This window comes from Cervus canadensis, chromosome 2 (assembly GCF_019320065.1).
Source record: "Cervus canadensis isolate Bull #8, Minnesota chromosome 2, ASM1932006v1, whole genome shotgun sequence".
In the NCBI taxonomy this organism is placed as follows: Eukaryota; Metazoa; Chordata; class Mammalia; order Artiodactyla; family Cervidae; genus Cervus; species Cervus canadensis.
Window position 1 is genome coordinate 105416805 of NC_057387.1, and position 17726 is coordinate 105434530.

A 17726-nucleotide genomic window follows, 5' to 3' on the forward strand; every position below is an offset into this window, starting at 1 on the left:
TGTGTCAAGCACCATCCTGGGTGCGGGTGGATAAAGGGGTGAACGTGACAGAGTCTGTGTTTTCAAGGAGTCCATCCTAGTGGGATGATACAGGGAATAAACATGTGGACAAATAAGAAAGTGTCATATACTAGTAGACACCATGAAGAAGATAAAATGGGGTCATGTGGTAGAGGGTGACTGTGTGGCCTGTGTGTTTCATGGGGGGAGGTATGGGTCAGAAAGGGCCTCCTGGAGGAGAGGATGTTTGATCTGAGATAAGAATGCCAAGGAGACAGTTGTGTGAAGCTCTGGGGAAGAGGGTTGGCAGACGTTGGTGCAAAAAGACTCCACTGTGGTAGGAGAAGGCTGGTGTATGTGGGGGAGGGGGGTTGGGGTGTGGGGGGAGGGGGGTTGGGGTGTGGGGGAGGGGAGGTGGCAATCGAGAAGGGGAGGGCTTAGGGAGATGAGTTTGGAGAGGAACCCAGCGCCTAACCAGGTAGGGCCTTGCAGGCCATAGCAAAGATTTTATCGTCACTTTTACAACCATGATGGGAAGTCACTGGGAGGGTTTCAAGGAAGGGAGTGACTTGGTTTGATTTACATGATGGAAAGATCTCTCAGGCTGCCATATGGAGGAGAAAGTGCAGAGGAGCAAGAGTCAGGGCAGGGAGCCACTTCAGGTATCCAGTGTTCAATGAGGTGGTTCTCAGAGATGGTAGGAAGGGAATGGGCTTTGAAGACATTTTGGAATTATATCCAGCTTGACTCGCTAATAGTGGGGATGTGATTATGAGGAAAGAGACATCTAGGTCTTTGAATTGAGCAGCGGGGTGGATGGTAATGTCATCTTCCAAGATGGTGAAGACCAGGACAGAACATAAATATATTTGTCCTCTTTTGGGGTGTTAGGAGTTCTGTTTTGGATGATTAACAGGAAGTTGGAAACGTGAGTCTAGCACTCCAGGAGTGGTTAGGTGTGAACTTATAAATGTGAGAGTCATCAGTTTAGAGATGATTTTATGGGTGTTTTTGGACAGATAACAGAGCAGATAAAGCAGAAAAGAGGGTGGAGAACTGGGCCCTGGGGCATTTTGCATTTAGAGATCAGCAAGAACAATTAGTGAAATCAAGAAAGACCCATCAGCGAGGTGGGAGGAAGTCAGGAGAGGGTGCTGCCTGGGAGCCAAGGGGAGACAATGTTTAAGGAAGGAGCTCTCAATGGCCAAGTGTTGCTGAGGGAGAAAGATGAGGATGACCAGTGGATTTGGCAACAGTGTTGGCCATTCATTATCTTGATAAGAGCCGTCCTGATAGCAGTCACTAAAGCGATGAGGAAGTGGAGATGTCAAGTGTAGATAACTTTTAGAGGATTTGGTTTTTTTAAAGTGGGGTATTAGCTGGAGAAGGATATTTTAAAAAAAAAGAGAGGGAAATGTTATAAGATATATTTACAGAAAAGGAATAGTGAGGCAATAGCTGTGGAACACAGTCAGGGGCGGGGGTGGGTGATAGGTTATGGGAGACAGTGCCCACGTGCAGCAGGGGCTACCAGGAGCAGGATGCTTTATCCACGTTAAGGGGAGAAGGCGGACTTGGTGGATGGGGATAAGCCAGTGCTTGCCTACAGCTTCTATTGCCCAGTGACATAGGATGCCTGGCTCTCTGCTGAAATGGGGGATTAAGAGAATGGGGGCTTGAGGTTTGGGGAAAGAGAGGTATGATATAGTCATCTTGGAAAATAGGGTTAAAGTTTTAGGAAAATGTAGAATTTCTTAGACATGTGGAGTGCCCACTTGAGCTTTGTGACCAGAAGTTGCGCCTGAAGCCAGCCAGTCCAGTGGTATTATTCTCCAGATGTTCTGGAACAGGGGCCACCGGGAGAATTTAACTGGAGTTAGGAGGGAAGGTGGGGATGTGAAGGGGATGGTGGATGTTCAGACAGTGGGGTTATTGGCCAGTAGATGGGGCAGAAAGATTGCTGGAAGGGGACAAGAGAGAGGAGACAGTGCAATTCTCAGTACAAACGGGGTCTAGGGTGTGAGCATGCATGTGGTGAGGTTCGACAGGTGGAGAAAAAAAGATTGTTGGAAACAAGGAAGTCCAGAAAGTGAGAGGTCAAGGTTTTGGGTGTGAATGATAATAAGTGTCTTAGCAGCCTTCCTGGCTGGGGTGTAATATGATCCATGAATGAGAGGGGGTAAGCAGATATCTTATTTGTATTTCAAAGTCAACATATTTGAAACAGAAGTTATCAGTATCACTCACACCTACTCCTCCACTCGGGCAATGGCACCACCACCCAGAGCCAGAAACTTGGGTGTCACTTTGATTCCACTCTCTTCCTGATCCCCACACCCAACCAAGTCACCACATCGTTTCCATTCTGTCTCGTAAGCATGTCTTTGATCCAGCTATTTCTTTCCATCACCCCTGTGCACACCCTGGATGAGGCCACTGCTCTTTCTCACTTGGACTATTGCATCAGGCTTCAAACAGAGAGCTCTGCCCTGGCCCCTCCGCACTGTGACCAGACCCTGTAAATTGGATCACGTGGCTTCTGTGCAAAGTCTCCCTGGCAACTTTTCATTGTTTTTAGGATAAAGTCTGAAATCGTTAACAAAGACTTCTAGAGAAAGCGCTGCACGTCCGGCTCCTGTCTACTTCAGCCTGATACCTACTATGAGCCCGCTGGCCTGAGTCCAGCCCTCCTGGGTTCCTTCCGATCCTTGGCATCAGGTTTGATCTCTGTGCTAGGCTTTTCATATACTTTCCCCTCTGCCTGGAATCCCCTTCTCTCTTTGTTTGGCAAGATCTTTGTCTTTCTCCAGGTGTCAGTTTAAGAAGTCCCAGGGAAGCTTTTCCTGGGTGCCTGAATGTTGACTCCCCTCCCTCTTCCCTCTTCCCCAGCCACCACTGGCCCTCCCCGCCCCCCGCCCCCGCCCAGCTTCCCCAGCTTGTCACAAGTTCATTAGCCATCCTCTTCATAGCAAATCGCTCCATGAAGTCAGGGACTGTTGCCTGATTCTTCCCAGACAAATCGTGTGTAACTGACACAGAACTCGTCACACAGAAGTGAACAGTAAATAGTTACTGACCTGAACTGAATGGAAGATTCTAGAGGTGGAGCAGTTCAGGGGGAAGACAGGCCTGGGTTGTGGTCCTGTGAGTGGCCAGCTAAATGGTGTGGAGGAGGAGGTCCCGGGCCACGAGGCTGGCATGGAATGAAGAGAGCAGAGTGACACATGAGTGGCTTAAAGACCTCTGGGAAGAGCGCCCATGAAAAGGCCTGGTGTGGGGTTAGTCAAGGTTCTGTGATGCTCTTGCCTGTGTTGGACCTGGAGGCCCCTGGAGTAGGGAGCCTGGAATCTCAGACGGAGTTGTCTATGGCAGGTCTGCAGGTCTACATGCGGGAGCTGCCTTGGGCTGAGCGGTGTGGGGCCGTCTGGTTCTGAGCTGGTTGAGATGGCCATCCTGTTCTCTGGGGTTGGGTGGTCACAGCTCTGGTCTGGTTTGGTGGTGGGGGCCATCTTGTTTCCTGGGGTGGGGTGGTCAGTGGATGGTTTTGGTGCTCCACCCACGCCCTCATTCCCGGGAGAGATCCACTCATGGCTTATAGCTGCCCCCAGAGAACTGACCTTGACTGAGTGAGCCCCATCAACCCTTCCCCACCAGCCCTCTGGCTTGGGATAGCCTGAAACCAATGACTGACAGCTATGGGAGCTCCAAAATCTGATGCTCTTTACTCTGGGGGACAATTGTGTGATGGGATTTATGATCCAAAGGTCCCCTCATGCCATGGGGCTCAGGCCAAGACTGAGTTTCCCAGAACACATACCCTGCACAGCTCCACCCTCTCCCTATCCTGCTGCCTTTGTTCTTCCTTACCCGCACACAAACTCCTGTCACTGGCCCTGCTTCCAGGGACCCTGACCTAAGACGGGGGGAACTCTCTGATCTTGTCCCATAATCAGGGGTGGGCATGGAGGCTCTCCAGGGGTCATGGGGGACCTAGCCCCCCACAGATTCAGCTCATCCCTGTGGACTTGGAAGTTCCCCTCTCCTCTCCAGGCCAAAGTTTCCTCACCTATAAAAACCGTCCGCTGTGGTTCATGGGGTTGCAAAGAGTCAGACACGACTGAGTGACTGAACTGAATTGAACTGAAAAACCTTTAGACTGGGGGAAGGGATAGGGGTGGGCTGAACTGGGAGATGGACAAATATACACTACTAGGTATAAAATAGATAATTAGTGAGAATCTACTATATACCGCAGGAAACTCTACTCACTGCTCTGTGGTGACCTAAATGGGAAGGAAATCCAAAAAGAGGGGCTGTATTAATATGTATACATGTAACTGATTTACTTTGCTCTACAGTAGAAGCTAACACAGCATTGTAAAGCACCTATACTCCAATAAAAATTAATTAAAGAAAAAGAATATGGAACCAATCTTCCATGGATACCAAGGGATGGCTGTAAAAACTATGCCCCTAAGGATGTCTCGAATTCATTTAATTACGATATCCTTATTATTTCTTTGTCCTAAATGTTCCTAGACCACTTTTAAAATATGTTCTCAAAAAGAGTTAACTTAAAAACAACAAAAAACTTTCAGTTTCGTTCAGTCGCTCAATCGTTTCCGACTCTTTGCAACCCCATGGAATGCAGCATGCCAGGCTTCCCTGTTCATCATCAATTCCCAGAAATTCCTCAAACTCATGTCCATCGAGTCAGTGTTGCCATCCAACCATCTCATCCTCTGTCGTCCCCTTCTCCTGCCTTCAATCTTTCCCAGCATCAGGGGCTTTTCCAATGAGTGAGTTGTTCACATCAGGTGGCCAAAATATTGTAGGCTGGATTAATTAAAACAACAACAACAAAACACACAAACAAGGAAACACTGCTCAACTCCCTGGGCTAGGTGTGGTGGAGGATTCAGATTCGGATAAATGAGACATGGTCCCTTCTATCAAGCAGCTCATAGACCATTTACTCATTTAACAAAGATTTATTGAAGGCAGCTGGGGAGCTGGATAACTCAGCGTCCTATGTTTAAAGGCCTCACAGATTGTTGGGGAGAACTGCTGCTGCTGCTGCTAAGTCGCTTCAGTCATGTCCGACTCTGTGCGACCCCATAGATGGCAGGCCACCAGGCTCCCTCGTCCCTGGGATTCTCCAGGCAAGAACACTGGAGTGGGTTGCCATTTCCTTCTCCAATGCATGATAGTGAAAAGTGAAAGTGAAGTCGCTCAGTTGTGTCTGACTCTTCGCGACCCCATGGACTGCAGCCCACCAGGCTCCTCCGTCCATGAGATTTTCCAGGCAAGAGTACTGGAGAGGGGTGCCATTGACTTCTCTGGATGGGGAGAATGGACCCCTCCAATTTGGGGAGAGTGGCTGAAGTGCAGGTGAGGCTGGCACATGGAGGAGGTTAAGGCTGTCCCTGGGAGTTTGAGGAAGCGTCCCAGATGAGGAGGAAGGGCATTCCAGACAGAGGGAATAGCATGGCTGAAGGCTGGAGGCACGACCCAGCATGATGTGTCTGGTTGAGGATCCTCAAGCCCTTTGGTGTGTTATTGGTGTTACCAGGAGAAAGGGGGCTTCCCTGGTGGCTCAGACGGTGAAGAATCTGCTTGCTATGCTGGAGACCCGGGTTTGATCCCTGTGTCAGGAAGATCCCCTGGAGAAGGGAATTGCTACCCACTCCAGTATTCTTGCCTGGAGAATTCCATGGACAGAGGAGCCTGGTGGGCTACAGTGGAGCCTGGCGGGCTACAGTTCATGGGATCACAAGAGTTGGACACAACTGAGTGACTACCACTTTTACTTTTCAGGAGAAAGGAGGGGGTGTTGTGAGGTTGGGGAGGTCAACAGGGCCTGGTGGAGGGCAATGGGGATGGTGGTCATAGTGGAAGGACTTTCAAAGCCGGAGGAATGATGTTGTCAGATTCGTACACAACCACTCTGTCCTTGTAGAGGAGGGCAGGGGGAGAGGCCCAGTGGGAGGGGTAAGGCTATGGGGTGGGAGAGGAGAGGCAGACTTGGGAAACTTTCAGGGGCTTAAATTTGCAGGATTTGGTGCTGCTCTGAGATGCAGGCCGTGAGGGGCTGGGAGGTGGGGAGGGGCGGAGGATGCCAGACCGGTTCTTGGCTCGGACAACTGGGTGGGTGGCAGTGTTGTTCATGGTGGGGTGTTGGGGGGTGGTTGGGTGGTGATGCTTGAGGAGAGCAGGTTTGGGGAAAGATGACACGGTCACTTTAGGGGTTGCTGAATGGGAGGGGCCTAGGGGTCTCCCAGAGGGTTGTCCCGTGACTCAAACTGGTGTGGGTGCTGGCTCTTGAGCTAGTCCAGCTGTTTCAGGAGCTGTCGAGGTCTGAGTGGTGTGTGTAGGGTGGAAGGATTGTGTATTCAGTAAAGGGAAGGAAAGTCCCTCAGCCTTAAGGATCCGTGAGGAACCTGTCAGCTTGGAGGTGCTCCATGGGTCCTGGCCCGTGGGGATGGGCCTCTTAAACACGCAGGCACACGCCCCCATCCAGGACTCCCTCTCACTGCCGTCCCACCCACGCCAGGCCTTCCCCCTCACCCTCCGAAGGTCTCATCCCTGGGTACCTGTGCTGGGCAGGGTTAGGGAGGCCAGGATCGGGAAGCCATGTGCACGTAGCTGATGGGCATCAACTCATACTGGCACAGGGTCTCCTAGGATCTCTCCCCTCCTGCTTTGACCAGCTGGTTGCAGAGTCCAGAGACCACTGGATCAACCTCTGGGTTTCCCACCACCTCCTGGGGGCATGCTCTGTGGGGTGTGTGGTGGGAGTGTGAGTGTGTGATGGGTAAACCTGGATCTGAGGTTCCAGGACTCAGATGCCCACTGAGTGTCTTGGCCGCCTCTCCAAGGTCCATCATGACCGCCCCCCACCCAGCTTTCCTTCCCATCCCTCCCTGTCCCTGATCTGCAAAGTACTGAGAAAATCATATTTATTAAGGACTTGACATACCCTATCGCCATATACAAAAGTCCCCATCAGCCATCAACCTGCCTCCCCCAGGGCTCAGGACCGAGACCAAACTGCTTCCTAGCATTGGTCCCTGGGTGGGTGTCTGGAGCTCCACATCTGCCTTCCCCACCTGCCCTGTGGTGGCTTTCCGGAGCAGGCAGAGGCTCTGGTGGTCTCAGCTGCCGACCTCACAGGTTATGGAAACCCACCTGCATCAACCGTGGTCATTTCAGCCTTCATTAGGACAGAGTTCCCATCTTGGGGGTGCTGTCCTGGGGAGAGGGCATACGGTGGACACGTCTCCGGCAGGTGAGGCCGGCGCCGAGACCCCCGGGGTCTGGGGCCAAGGATCTCCAGGCACCTCTTGCCCACCAGGTAGGAGACCTCACAGAGGTTGAGGAGGATGCAGAGGACGGCGGTGGCCACCATGAAGTAGGTGAAGATCTTCTTCTCGGTGGGCCGGGAGATGTAGCAGTCCACGGTGTGGGGGCAGGGCGACTCGGAGCAGGCCACCACCCGCGGCATGTTGTAGTCCTTGTAGAGGCGGTGGAAGACGTAGAGGAAGCCCACGTCCACGGCCGCCTTGAAGAGGAGGCTCAGCAGGTAGGTCCACCAGAGCCCGCCCCGCTTCTTGTCCGGGTTGTCGTACAGGGACGGGGCGTGCGGCCCGTGCTTCCGGCGGTGCTTCCGCTCCCGCTCCTGGCGGTAGGCCACGTGCATGACCACGAAGAGCGAGGGGCACGTGACCAGGATGAGCTGCAGGGCCCAGAGGCGCACGTGGGACACGGGGAAGAACTGGTCGTAGCAGACGTTGGGGCAGCCCGGCTGCTTGGTGTTGCAGACGAAGTCCTTCTGCTCGTCGTCCCACACCTCCTCCGCCGCCACCACGTAGACCAGCACGCGGAAGATGAAGACCACCGACAGCCAGATGCGGCCCAGCGCCGTGGAGTACTTGTTGACCCCGCTCAGCACATCCCGCAGGAACGCCCAGTTCATGCTGACCCGGCCTTGCTTCCCTGAGTGGACGATCTCGGCCGTGCGTCACAGGGCTGGAAGAACCTGGAAATGGGCACCTTCATTAAGGGTGTGATGGGCACATGATTTCACAACCACCGTGTTATCATGTCCACACTGGCCATGACTTGGTGGGGTAGGGATTGCCATCATCCTAGATTCAGAGGGAGGGAGCTAAAGCCCCGAGAGGCACCCGCCCAAGGCGCATGGCTGGAAGTGGCGGAGCTGGTCTTAAGCTTCCATCTTCCAGTTACAAAATCAGGACATATTTTATTCTATAAAGTAACAGGTACACGTGAAGGGTAATCATCCTGTAATGATGTGCCTACCAACCTCGCTGACTCCAACCTTCAGCTCTGTTGGTCAGGCAACTTCTAAAGAAACAGTAAAAAAAATGTGGGTTGCATGATCCACTGTTTGGTCAGCTGCCAGCCTGGATTGGGCAGGAGGGGAGGGATGTGTATCTGTTTTTTTGTTTTTTTCTGCCACACCATATAGCATGCAGAACTTCTCCAATCAGGGATTGAACCCATGCCCCCTGCAGTGGAAGCCTGGAGTCAACCTCTGGACTGCCAGGGAAGTCTGAGGGACATGTATCTTTATTTTTCAACCTCCTCCAACTGAGCACCGGCCTGACCCAGGCCCTGTGCAGACCTCAGATGATATCTACCCTCATCTTCTCTCTGGCTCCAGGACGTCCCCCACCTGACATTCCCTTTCAAAGCAAACAGGCTCTTGGAATCACGGAGGCTTGGTATGATCCTGCCACCTCCTGTTTCAGTGCTGGGCCTGAGGGCTGACTGTCCTGACCCCAGTGGGTTCTCTGGAATTCTAACCATTCCAGTCTTTGGGAGGGACTGGGGAAGACCAGAGGCAAGATTCTGGCATGGTCCTCCCCCCACCGTCTACCTTTGCTTTCAGGGACACCTTCCTTCTCCGTCGGCTCGCTGGCTGTTTGCTGCCCACGTGGGCCACTGTGTCATTCAGGCCATGTCCTGCGTGCTCCATCCTCCACACCCCTCAGCTGGCGTGCCATCTTGTCTTACCTCTGCCTCTGGCCCCTTTCCTGCCCCTGACTCAGGTATCAGCCATCTTCAGACCTTATGCCTTTGGGACATTTTCTGAGCACCCTCCTCCATCTGTCCTGGCAGAGTGCCTCACGGGTACTTAAAAGATCTATTTATCTGTTTTCCATGCCAGACTGTCAGCTTCTGGAAGGCAGCCTCTGTATCTCATTCATCTCTGATTCCCTAGGACTCAGTACTGAGCCTGGACCAGTGAACACACAGACATTTGTGTGTTCTGTGTGTGCTCAACCCAATTGAAACCCCACTTCTTCCTTATCCCGCCTCTTACTTGCTGCTGCTGCTAAGTCACTTCAGTTGTGTCTGACTCTGTGAGACCCCATTGACGGCAGCCCACCAGGCTCCCCTGTCCCTGGAATTCTCCAGGCAAGAATACTGGAATGGGTTGCCATTTCCTTCTCCAATGCATGAAAGTGATAAGTGAAAGTGAAGTCACGCTCCTAGCGACCCCATGGACTGCAGCCTACCAGGCTTCTCCGTCCATGGGATTTTCCAGGCGAGAGTATTGGAGTGGGTTGTTATCTCTAATCTCCTGTTTTCCCTCTGGTCTGGCAGACAGTCCTTCCCCTTCCTTCGGGCTTCCCGGGAGTTTCTCCAGAGATCCTGTCTCCCCTGACGTCTCCTGAGCCCAACCGACAGCCCTCGGTGCCCTGGGATCCTCAGCCCACCTGGCCTCTGCCTCCCAGCTCAGTCGTCTGCCCGATCTGGTCCTCACCTTGTGTGGTTCTAGCAGCCACTCTCCTGTCCCTGGGCTGGCGTGTCTGCCCGTCTGCCTGGGGACCTCCCGGAGGCAGCTTTTGTTCCTCACTCCCCTGCTGGGTGGGGCTTTCTGATCTAGTGAGCCGAACGGGAGTGACCGGGTGGGCAGGCGGGCAGGCAGGCAGGCAGGCAGGTGGGCGGACTTCCCGGGCATACGTTCAGAGCAAACACCTGTGGCTCTTCTCCGCTGGCCCACGCCTTCCCGGCAGCTCAGTGGGCATGGCTGGGTCTGGCTCGCCAAGCTGACAGGTATATGGGTGAAACTGCCTGAGCAGGTGCTGGAGCCTGGTACGTTCATGCTCGGGCCCAGGTCAGCACCAAGTGGCATTTCTCCTGCCCCCGCCTCCCACACCGTTGCCTAAATGTCCCCATCCTCTTGTCCCTAGGCCTCTCTCCTACCCTTTTCTCCGGAAGCCTGGTGCTGAGACCCTCAGCAGCTCGCATCTGTGGAAAGGGGCAACCTTGATTCAGCCCAGGATTGCACTGCCCCCCTTCCTGCTCCCTGCCTCTGGCAGGACCTATCTGAGTGCTGGTGAGACATGTAGGGGTGGGAGGGCCTACCCACCCTCCGTTCCTCTCGATGAGGCACCGCTGCCCAGGTGGAGACAAGGAATGCAGGTTGTGGCATGAAATTCTCCATCTGGCATGGGACCAGGCACGGCCTCCCGGCCCACCCTCCACGGGCCTGGGCTTCTGGGGAAGTAAGAGACTGAGCCGGTGGGGGCTGCACAGGGGCCATGGGCCTGGGGTAGGGGTTAATGTGCAGCCAGGGAGGGGCTCCTCTGTCTCATTTCCCACAAGCATTTATAGAGCACTTCCTAATACCAATGATTAACATTTATGTGGCCTTTTACAGCCAGCTAACCTCGTCCGCAGCTGTGAGCTCATCCTGCCTTGCAGCAATCCCACCGGCTTGATACTATTAACCCACTTTGGAGAGGAGCTGCGGTTGCTCTCCCAGAGTCCTAGTGGAACTTGGGTTCAAAGTCAAGTGTTAGGACTCAGAAGTCCATGAACTTTCCCCTGAGACACACGACTGCTTATTCACTAAGCTTCATTCTCTTTGCAGACAACCCACGGGCCTAAAACTGCACCTGGGGATAAAGGCTAGATTTGACCCAAGCAAGGAGCAAGACCCCCAAGGAGTGCTGGGGGGTCCTCTTACCTGGCTAGATCAAGTGCAGCCCTGTGCAAGGGCCGAGAAGTTGACGAAAGGAGTCAATAAGGCTCGCCAAGGTTGAAGGAGCAAAGGTCACCTTGAATCAGTGAATGAATTGAATTTTATTAAGCCCTGACCATGAACCCCACACGTTGGAGGCATGTCCATGTATATTCTCTTATTAAACCCCTCCTCACAGCGATGGCCTTGTGCAGCAGGGCTCATCATCTCCATTGTATACAAAAGGAAACCGAGGTTCAGCTCCTGGCGGTAACTTGCCCAAGGCCACACAGCTGGTGCAGGTGGCAGGAGCTTGGGGAGAAAGGATTTGAACCCGGGCCACCTGACTCTCCCTCTTGGCTGCCCCTACTCTCAGCTCAGCACCCCCACCCCCAAGGCTGCACGTTGGCTCCCGGTTCCTTCCAACCCAGGCCTGATCAGGCAGCCCCTCACACCATGGTTTTCTTCACGTGGTCTTGAGGGTGGTCTGGTAGGAGTGGAGGGGGAACATCTGAGCCCAGGAAGATGAGGTCGCCCGAGAGGAGGTCGCCCTGTTTGGAAGAAGCGGTGACCCAGTCCAGACGGTGGTCCAGGTTCTCAGATCGGGCTTTCCTGGCCGCCAGGCACTCCCGGTATCTCTTGCTCACCAGGTAGGCCAGCTCCACCAGGTTGAGGGCAATGCAGATGAGGGCCGTGATCACCATGAAGAGAGTGAAGATGTTCTTCTCCTCGGGCTTGGAGATGAAGCAGTCCACCACATTGGGACATGGGTCCGCGTGGCACTTGACCATGCGGGGGAGGGTGTATCTGGGGTAGATGGAGTGGAAGACATAGAGGAAGGTGGCATCCACGCCCGCCTTGAACACCAGGCTGCAGACGTATGTCCACCAGAGCCCTCCCCGCTTCTTGCTGGGGTCGAGGTAGAGACGCCCACCGTCCTTCCCGATGGCCTCTTGGTGCTTCTTCTCCTGGGCCTGGCGGTAGGCCACGTGCATGACCACGAGCAGCGAGGGGCACGTGACCAGGATGAGCTGCAGGGCCCAGAGGCGCACGTGGGACACGGGGAAGAACTCGTCGAAGCACACGTTGGAGCAGCCCGGCTGGCGAGTGTCGCAGTCGAAGTCCTTGTGGTCGTCGCTCCACACTCGCTCGGCCGTCACCAGGTACACCAGCACGCGGAAGATGAAGACCAGGGACAGCCAGATGCGCCCGAAGGCTGTGGAGTACTTGTTGGCCCCGCTCAGGAGCCCCTCGAAGATCCCCCAGTTCATGGCGGCCCCCGGCGTTGGCGGCTGCTGCGGAGAGAGGATGATGGTCATTTCCCAGGTTTAGAGAGCACTGCCTCTCCCTGCTTTATAGAACTGGGTCAGCAGCTTTGATCCTCACGGCTATGGCAGAGCTGGGCTCTATCCTCGTCGCCTTTACAGACGGGGGATCTAAGGTTCAGAGGGGTTATGCAGGGTCACACCTGGTCAGGTGCAGAGGTGGGCCTGGAGCACAGGTAATTCAGCCCAGCACCAACTCTCCCCCATAAAAGTGAGCGAAGCTACCTGCTTCTCCCAGGGCTTAAGGGGGTGGCTAATGCTACCTTCCCTCTCTGTCTTAACCCTGACCCTTCCTCCTCCTCAGCGGTCCAGATTTTGGAATGACTTTTTTTTCCTTTCTGAGCACGGCTCTCTCCCCTTAGACAGCCTCCTCCCAAGGGGAACCTGTTCTGTGCCTTTTACTTGGCTTGGGAGATGGGGCTAAAGAGAAGGTTGGAACCTTGTCCCCACACTTCCATCTGGTCTAACATTAGAAATATCCAGACAGCTGTCCTGCTCATGTGTGACTCATCTGAAGCAAGGCCAATGGCAAACCAGCTGAAACAAAAGGAGGTAACATTGATTTTCTTTGTATGTTAGGCTTCATAGAGGAACCTCATGTTCTGTGCTTCCCAACCTGGTGTTCCGTGGAACCCTGCTCAGTGGCCTGGCAACAGAAGCAAAGAGAAGGATTCCGTGTTTAAGAAAGGTAGGCAAGCAGTGTGTTCAGTGCAAAGTTAAACAGGTCCCTCTGCTTGACCCTGTGAATACATTCACATGAATAAGGGTAGCATTGCACCAACTCTTCTGATCACAGAACCTTTTCTTTTTGTCATCTTGTGGGATAGCCTTGTCAAAACACCAAAATGAGAAATGCCACTCTGGTCAGTTTGTGAACACACAGGAATCTGATTTACCTCCAATTAGGCAACGTGACTATGGTTCAGCGTGAGGAGTGCCTGTGTGTGCTCTTGGAAACTCTCTGTCTGGTTCCTGGGGGGTCCACTGATGCATGCAGCATGATCTTACCCTCCTGGGCTCCCCAGAACCTCAGGGAGCCTGTCTGCACAGCCTCCTGCTTTAAGGGGTTCCTGCTGCCATTTCCAGGTCTGCTCCAGGTCAGATGTCACCATGCTGTCCTCCCCTCTGCCTCCCCTCGTGTTATCTGAGCATTTGGCATGAATCAACACAGGAACTGTACAGAAGGGCACAGGTTTGTTCCCCGTTGACAGATGCGGAAAGTGGAGCACAAAGTTCCTTTGCCCACAGTGACAGACGGTGAGCCGCAGAGCTGGGGTTTGAACCCAGGCAGGCTAGCTTCATGGCCCACACTCCGGGTCTGGGCCCCTTTCCTCAGGTTTTGGGAAGCCGCCTGTGTGCCCACTCTCTGCCCCAGCCCCACAGATCCCCAGGGAGGGAGGCGGGGCTGACTCTGCCCCCGACCCTGTCTCTCTGCCATCCTGTCTGTACCACCTACAACTTGAACTTGGGGCCCCTGCTCTGATCACCCGCTGGTCTCTGCTCAGTCCTACCTAGGTGGGCGGAACCCCTGGCCGCTTCTCAGGCAGCGTCTGAGGAGGCACCAGCCCAGGGGCTCCCTGCCCAGCCCAACCCAGAGCGAGGGCGGGGTTTCGCAGGCCCAGGCAGGGATGCCCCACCTGCTCAGCTCCTGGCCCCCCTGTGAGCCCCTCTCCCCCTCGTCCCGGCTCCCACCTCTGCTCATAGCTGAGGAGAAAGGGGAAAACCCAGAGCAGGGGCGGGAGGGGCCCTTCCCTTCTCCACCGGCAGGATGGCCATGCGCCCCGGCCACTCCCCCGACTCGCAGCCAGCGAAGTCTTCCCGCAGCTGGGTGTGCCTACGGACACAGCTGGCCTTTGGCCTTACCTGAGCGGCTACTCCTCAGGGCTCTCTGGGCACCGGGTCCTGGCCGCCAGCACTCCAACTCAGCCGGCAGCCGGCACTCATGCCAGAACCAGGGAGGGTGTTTGGGGAAACCTAGGACAGAGCCTGCAGATTTCGGCAGGCAGCCTGGGTGTGCCCCGGGCCAGGAGGAGGAGCGGCTGGGCGGGGAACTGCCTTTGGCTGGGCCCCAGCCTCCCAGGACTGCCTCTCATGAGGCCCAGGAAACTTAGGGTTGCCCTCCTTTCAGGACGCTGAGCCTAAAACTCCTGGCATCCTCTTGGGGACAACCATAGGTCCACTCTGACCCCCGGCTTGTCTTCCTGTCCCTGGCCTTGTGTGGGAGGAGCCAAGGCCTGTCCTCTCCAGAAATTCCTTCTGATACTTCCGAGGACTCTGGGCTGCTCCAGACTCTCCTCCCTCTCCAGTTACTCCTCAATGCCTTTCGTTCTCACGGCTTCAGTGACCTGTGGAACTGAGTCCCAAATTCTGTCTCCAGCCCATATGCTCTTGCCTATCAATAGCCCCCACCTGAATGCTTCCAAGAAGCTTTCCCTGATTGTGCAGCCCCAGATGGCTTAGGGCCTCATCTCGGCCTAAGCTTTCCATGGCCCTGAGCTTTCACATTATCATCGGATGCCATCGAAATAGTTGATTTTTTTTGAACTTGCTCCAGGTGGGACTCGCCTGTTGAATGAGCAAATCACTCCCCGCCAGTGGACATTTTTAGGAGCTTGTTGTTAGCAAGATGCAACACAGATCAGCCCCAGACCCTCAGGAACTCACCCACTCGGCCTTAATTACCAGCTGATAAGTCCAGCACCAGCTGCACAGCCTCTCACGACTGCACAGAGGGCCAGGAACAGTCGCTAGGCCCAGGCTCCCATTGCTGCCAGAATCTAATTCAGTCTTTGCACCCTGACACTGAACGCGTGAAGGGTTACACAGAAAGTCAACCTGTCCCCTACATACACAGCCCTATTTCTCCCCAAAATATGTACACGGAGCCCCTCCCCGACCCCTGCACAGCTGCCTGTCCTTCACCCTCCACCCCTGGCCCCGAGGAGCTACTCCCTATCTCATTCTTTAAATTTAAGAATCATTCCTGAGATTTGGTTCTGTGCCAGATGCTGTGTTTGGCGCTAGGTTACACGGATAAAGAGAGGATCAGGAGAGGTTGGCAGGGTCTCCCTACCTGGGTGTGGGCTAAGTCTCTTCAGTCGTGTCTGACTCTTTGTGACCCCCATGGACTGCAGCCCGTCAGGCTCTTCTGTCCACGGGATTCTCCAGGCAAGAACACTGGAGTGGGTTGCCACGCCTTTCTCCTCCAGGGGATCTTCCCGACGCAGGGATTGAACAAAGGTCTCTTGTGTCTCCTGCGTTGGCAGGCGGGTTCGTTACCACTAGCGCCACCTGGCACACAGATGGGGGCCCAGAGACACACGGATATAAGAATGGCCTTGAAGGTGAGCTCCAGCAGAAAGGACTCGGGGTGGACAAGTCCTGTCCAGAGCAGGTGCCTCCCTGTCTAATGGGGCAGGCAGACGAAGGAAGTGCCTGACGGCAGGCGACATCTGCGTCTGGGTCTCACTCCCCTACGCCTGGAGCTCAAACACCCCTACATATGGGCCCACAGCCCTGCATCTGGAATCTCACAGCCCTGGATTTGAATCTCACCTCTGGTACGTTCAGGTCTGTTTCTCGGGTGTACAATGAGACATCCTGTGCCCGTGAGGTGTGCCGTGTGAGGACGGTAAGTGCAGTGCAAGGCGGTGGCTTTGTGGCCTGAATCTGGCTTGGTCGCTGCATCTCGCTGCATCTTGGTGCTGGGCGTCGGTTCCCTGTCTGTGCAGTGGACGGTAGCACCACCCACCTTGGAGGGTTGGCCCGAGGATTAGCCCAGCCAACAGAGGCACAGTGCCAGACAGTGCCCGGTGCAGAGGAGGCCCTTCCCACCACTGCCTCTGACATGTATGAACCGCCTGCACACGCCTGGCCTGTGGTGGGTCCCCATATGGCGTCCTCCCCCTTTCCCTGTTCCTCACCTCTTCTCCCTGAGATGAAGGAAGGCAGAGAAAGGATGGGAGGGAGATGACTCACCAGAGAAAATCTCATGGGATGGATGATGTCTTTGGGATAAAAAGACAAAACCTGGGTCAGGCAGTGACTGTTGGGGAGTGGGGAGGGTAGGCAGGGCGCACCCTGGAGGGTATCTCATTAGTGCGTGGATGCAGTTGGGTTAGCTTCTAAGATGTCCTTTATCAGCAGGTCACATGGGCCTGAATTCAGTGGACAATGTGTCCGAGAGCCACAGACACCGCGGGTCCACAGTGAGCATGGCATAGCCCACACTCACACGCTCTCACACACAGGCCACACTGTGGGCCCAGGGCTACACACGTGTGGGGCAGCGCTGGACCCTGGGTGCCTAGTATGCAGCCTGTTAGGCACCCTGTTAGGCCTCTGTTTACATTTATGGGATGAATGGTGTGAGAAGCGCATGCACTCTGCAAAGGGAGACACACACGACTACCCTCCTCTGCATTCTTCCTCCAAGCTATTACCAAGTGCAGGAGAGAGGAGACACATGGATAGGCTGGGTGCGGCACTGCGAGCAGAGCTATGGGAGACGTGTAACAGAGAGGGCAGTGTCAAGTTCTGCCAGAGGAAGACCCAGACGAGGTGACATTTACGCTGGGTCTTGAAGGATGTGCAGGAGTCCATCAAGAGGCGACAAGGAGGAAAGGCCTTTGAGGCAGAAGGCTTGGAGCCTGCGGTGAAAGATGATGGAAAAGCTTTGGAGAGTGGGTTGGAGGAGGGAGTGGTGGGTGTAAGGGGAGCTCAGAGAAAAAGAGAGTGAACCGGGCAGTCAGGCAAGAAAAGGAAATTTATTACAGGGAAAAGAGAGGGTGAGCTCTTAAGGAGAACCAGCGTCCTCCCTTTCTGAGGGAGTCCTTCTTATACCCCACCCATGAAAAGCTCTCTGAAAGGATGTCATGTAGCCAGAGGTATGAAATCTGGTGGTCTCGCAGCTTTGAGAAGATAGGCGCTGTGAGATAACAGGATACCATTTGAGCAATTTGGTCAGTCTCACAGATCACTGTGATTTATTCTTTGTTTGCGAAGTTGACATAACAAGCCATCCTATTAATGAGACCCCATGTGGGCCCTATCAATGGGGGAACTAAAAAGCAAGGATGTTCTGGACCAGGAAAGATCTGGAGCACTGTGCTAAGGGGTCTGGATTATCTCATGTGCAGAGGGAGGCCTCGGGGAAGGAAGGGGGCTACATGATCAGATTAGTATGGTCAGTTCTCATTCTTTGTGGTAGTTATCTTCTGTAAGTCACCACAAACACTGAATTAGCAAATCCAGAGACTTTGCCAGTAGGGGAAATATAGGGTATGGTTCCTATGAGCCTCTGACCATTGACATTTTTATCAATTGATCAATATATAACCATGTTTTATGTGTGTTTCTCTTGAAAGATACCTTACTTATATACAGTGTTGAATCATTAATGTTGA

General features: G+C 54.2%; 2 protein-coding genes across 7 annotated transcripts; both read right to left on the reverse strand.

Moving 5' to 3' along the window:
- Positions 1-6945: 6945 nt before the first annotated feature.
- On the reverse strand, positions 6946-9907 carry GJB4 (gap junction protein beta 4). Of its 2 annotated transcripts, none has more exons than XM_043448017.1 (2): positions 9794-9907; positions 6946-8038 (listed from the first exon to the last, which is right to left on the reverse strand). In XM_043448017.1, the coding sequence occupies exon 2, from the start codon at positions 7973-7975 to the stop codon at positions 7175-7177; it is 801 nt and encodes a 266-aa protein (XP_043303952.1). In that variant the 5' UTR covers positions 7976-8038; positions 9794-9907; the 3' UTR covers positions 6946-7174. The 2 variants fall into 2 exon arrangements, with proteins under 2 accessions (XP_043303952.1, XP_043303960.1); XM_043448025.1 differs by having other exon boundaries at positions 9747-9818.
- Positions 9908-11099: 1192 nt separating this feature from the next.
- Positions 11100-15457, reverse strand: GJB5 (gap junction protein beta 5). 5 transcript variants are annotated; one of them, XM_043448054.1, is made up of 2 exons: positions 15395-15457; positions 11100-12291 (listed from the first exon to the last, which is right to left on the reverse strand). In XM_043448054.1, exon 2 carries the CDS (start codon positions 12265-12267, stop codon positions 11446-11448), a length of 822 nt encoding a protein of 273 aa, XP_043303989.1. In that variant the 5' UTR covers positions 12268-12291; positions 15395-15457; the 3' UTR covers positions 11100-11445. The 5 variants fall into 5 exon arrangements, with proteins under 5 accessions (XP_043303989.1, XP_043303980.1, XP_043303973.1 ...); XM_043448045.1 differs by lacking the exon at positions 15395-15457 and adding an exon at positions 14185-14523 and having other exon boundaries at positions 11100-12288; XM_043448038.1 differs by lacking the exon at positions 15395-15457 and adding an exon at positions 14185-14522.
- Between the last annotated feature and the right edge of the window lie 2269 nt (positions 15458-17726).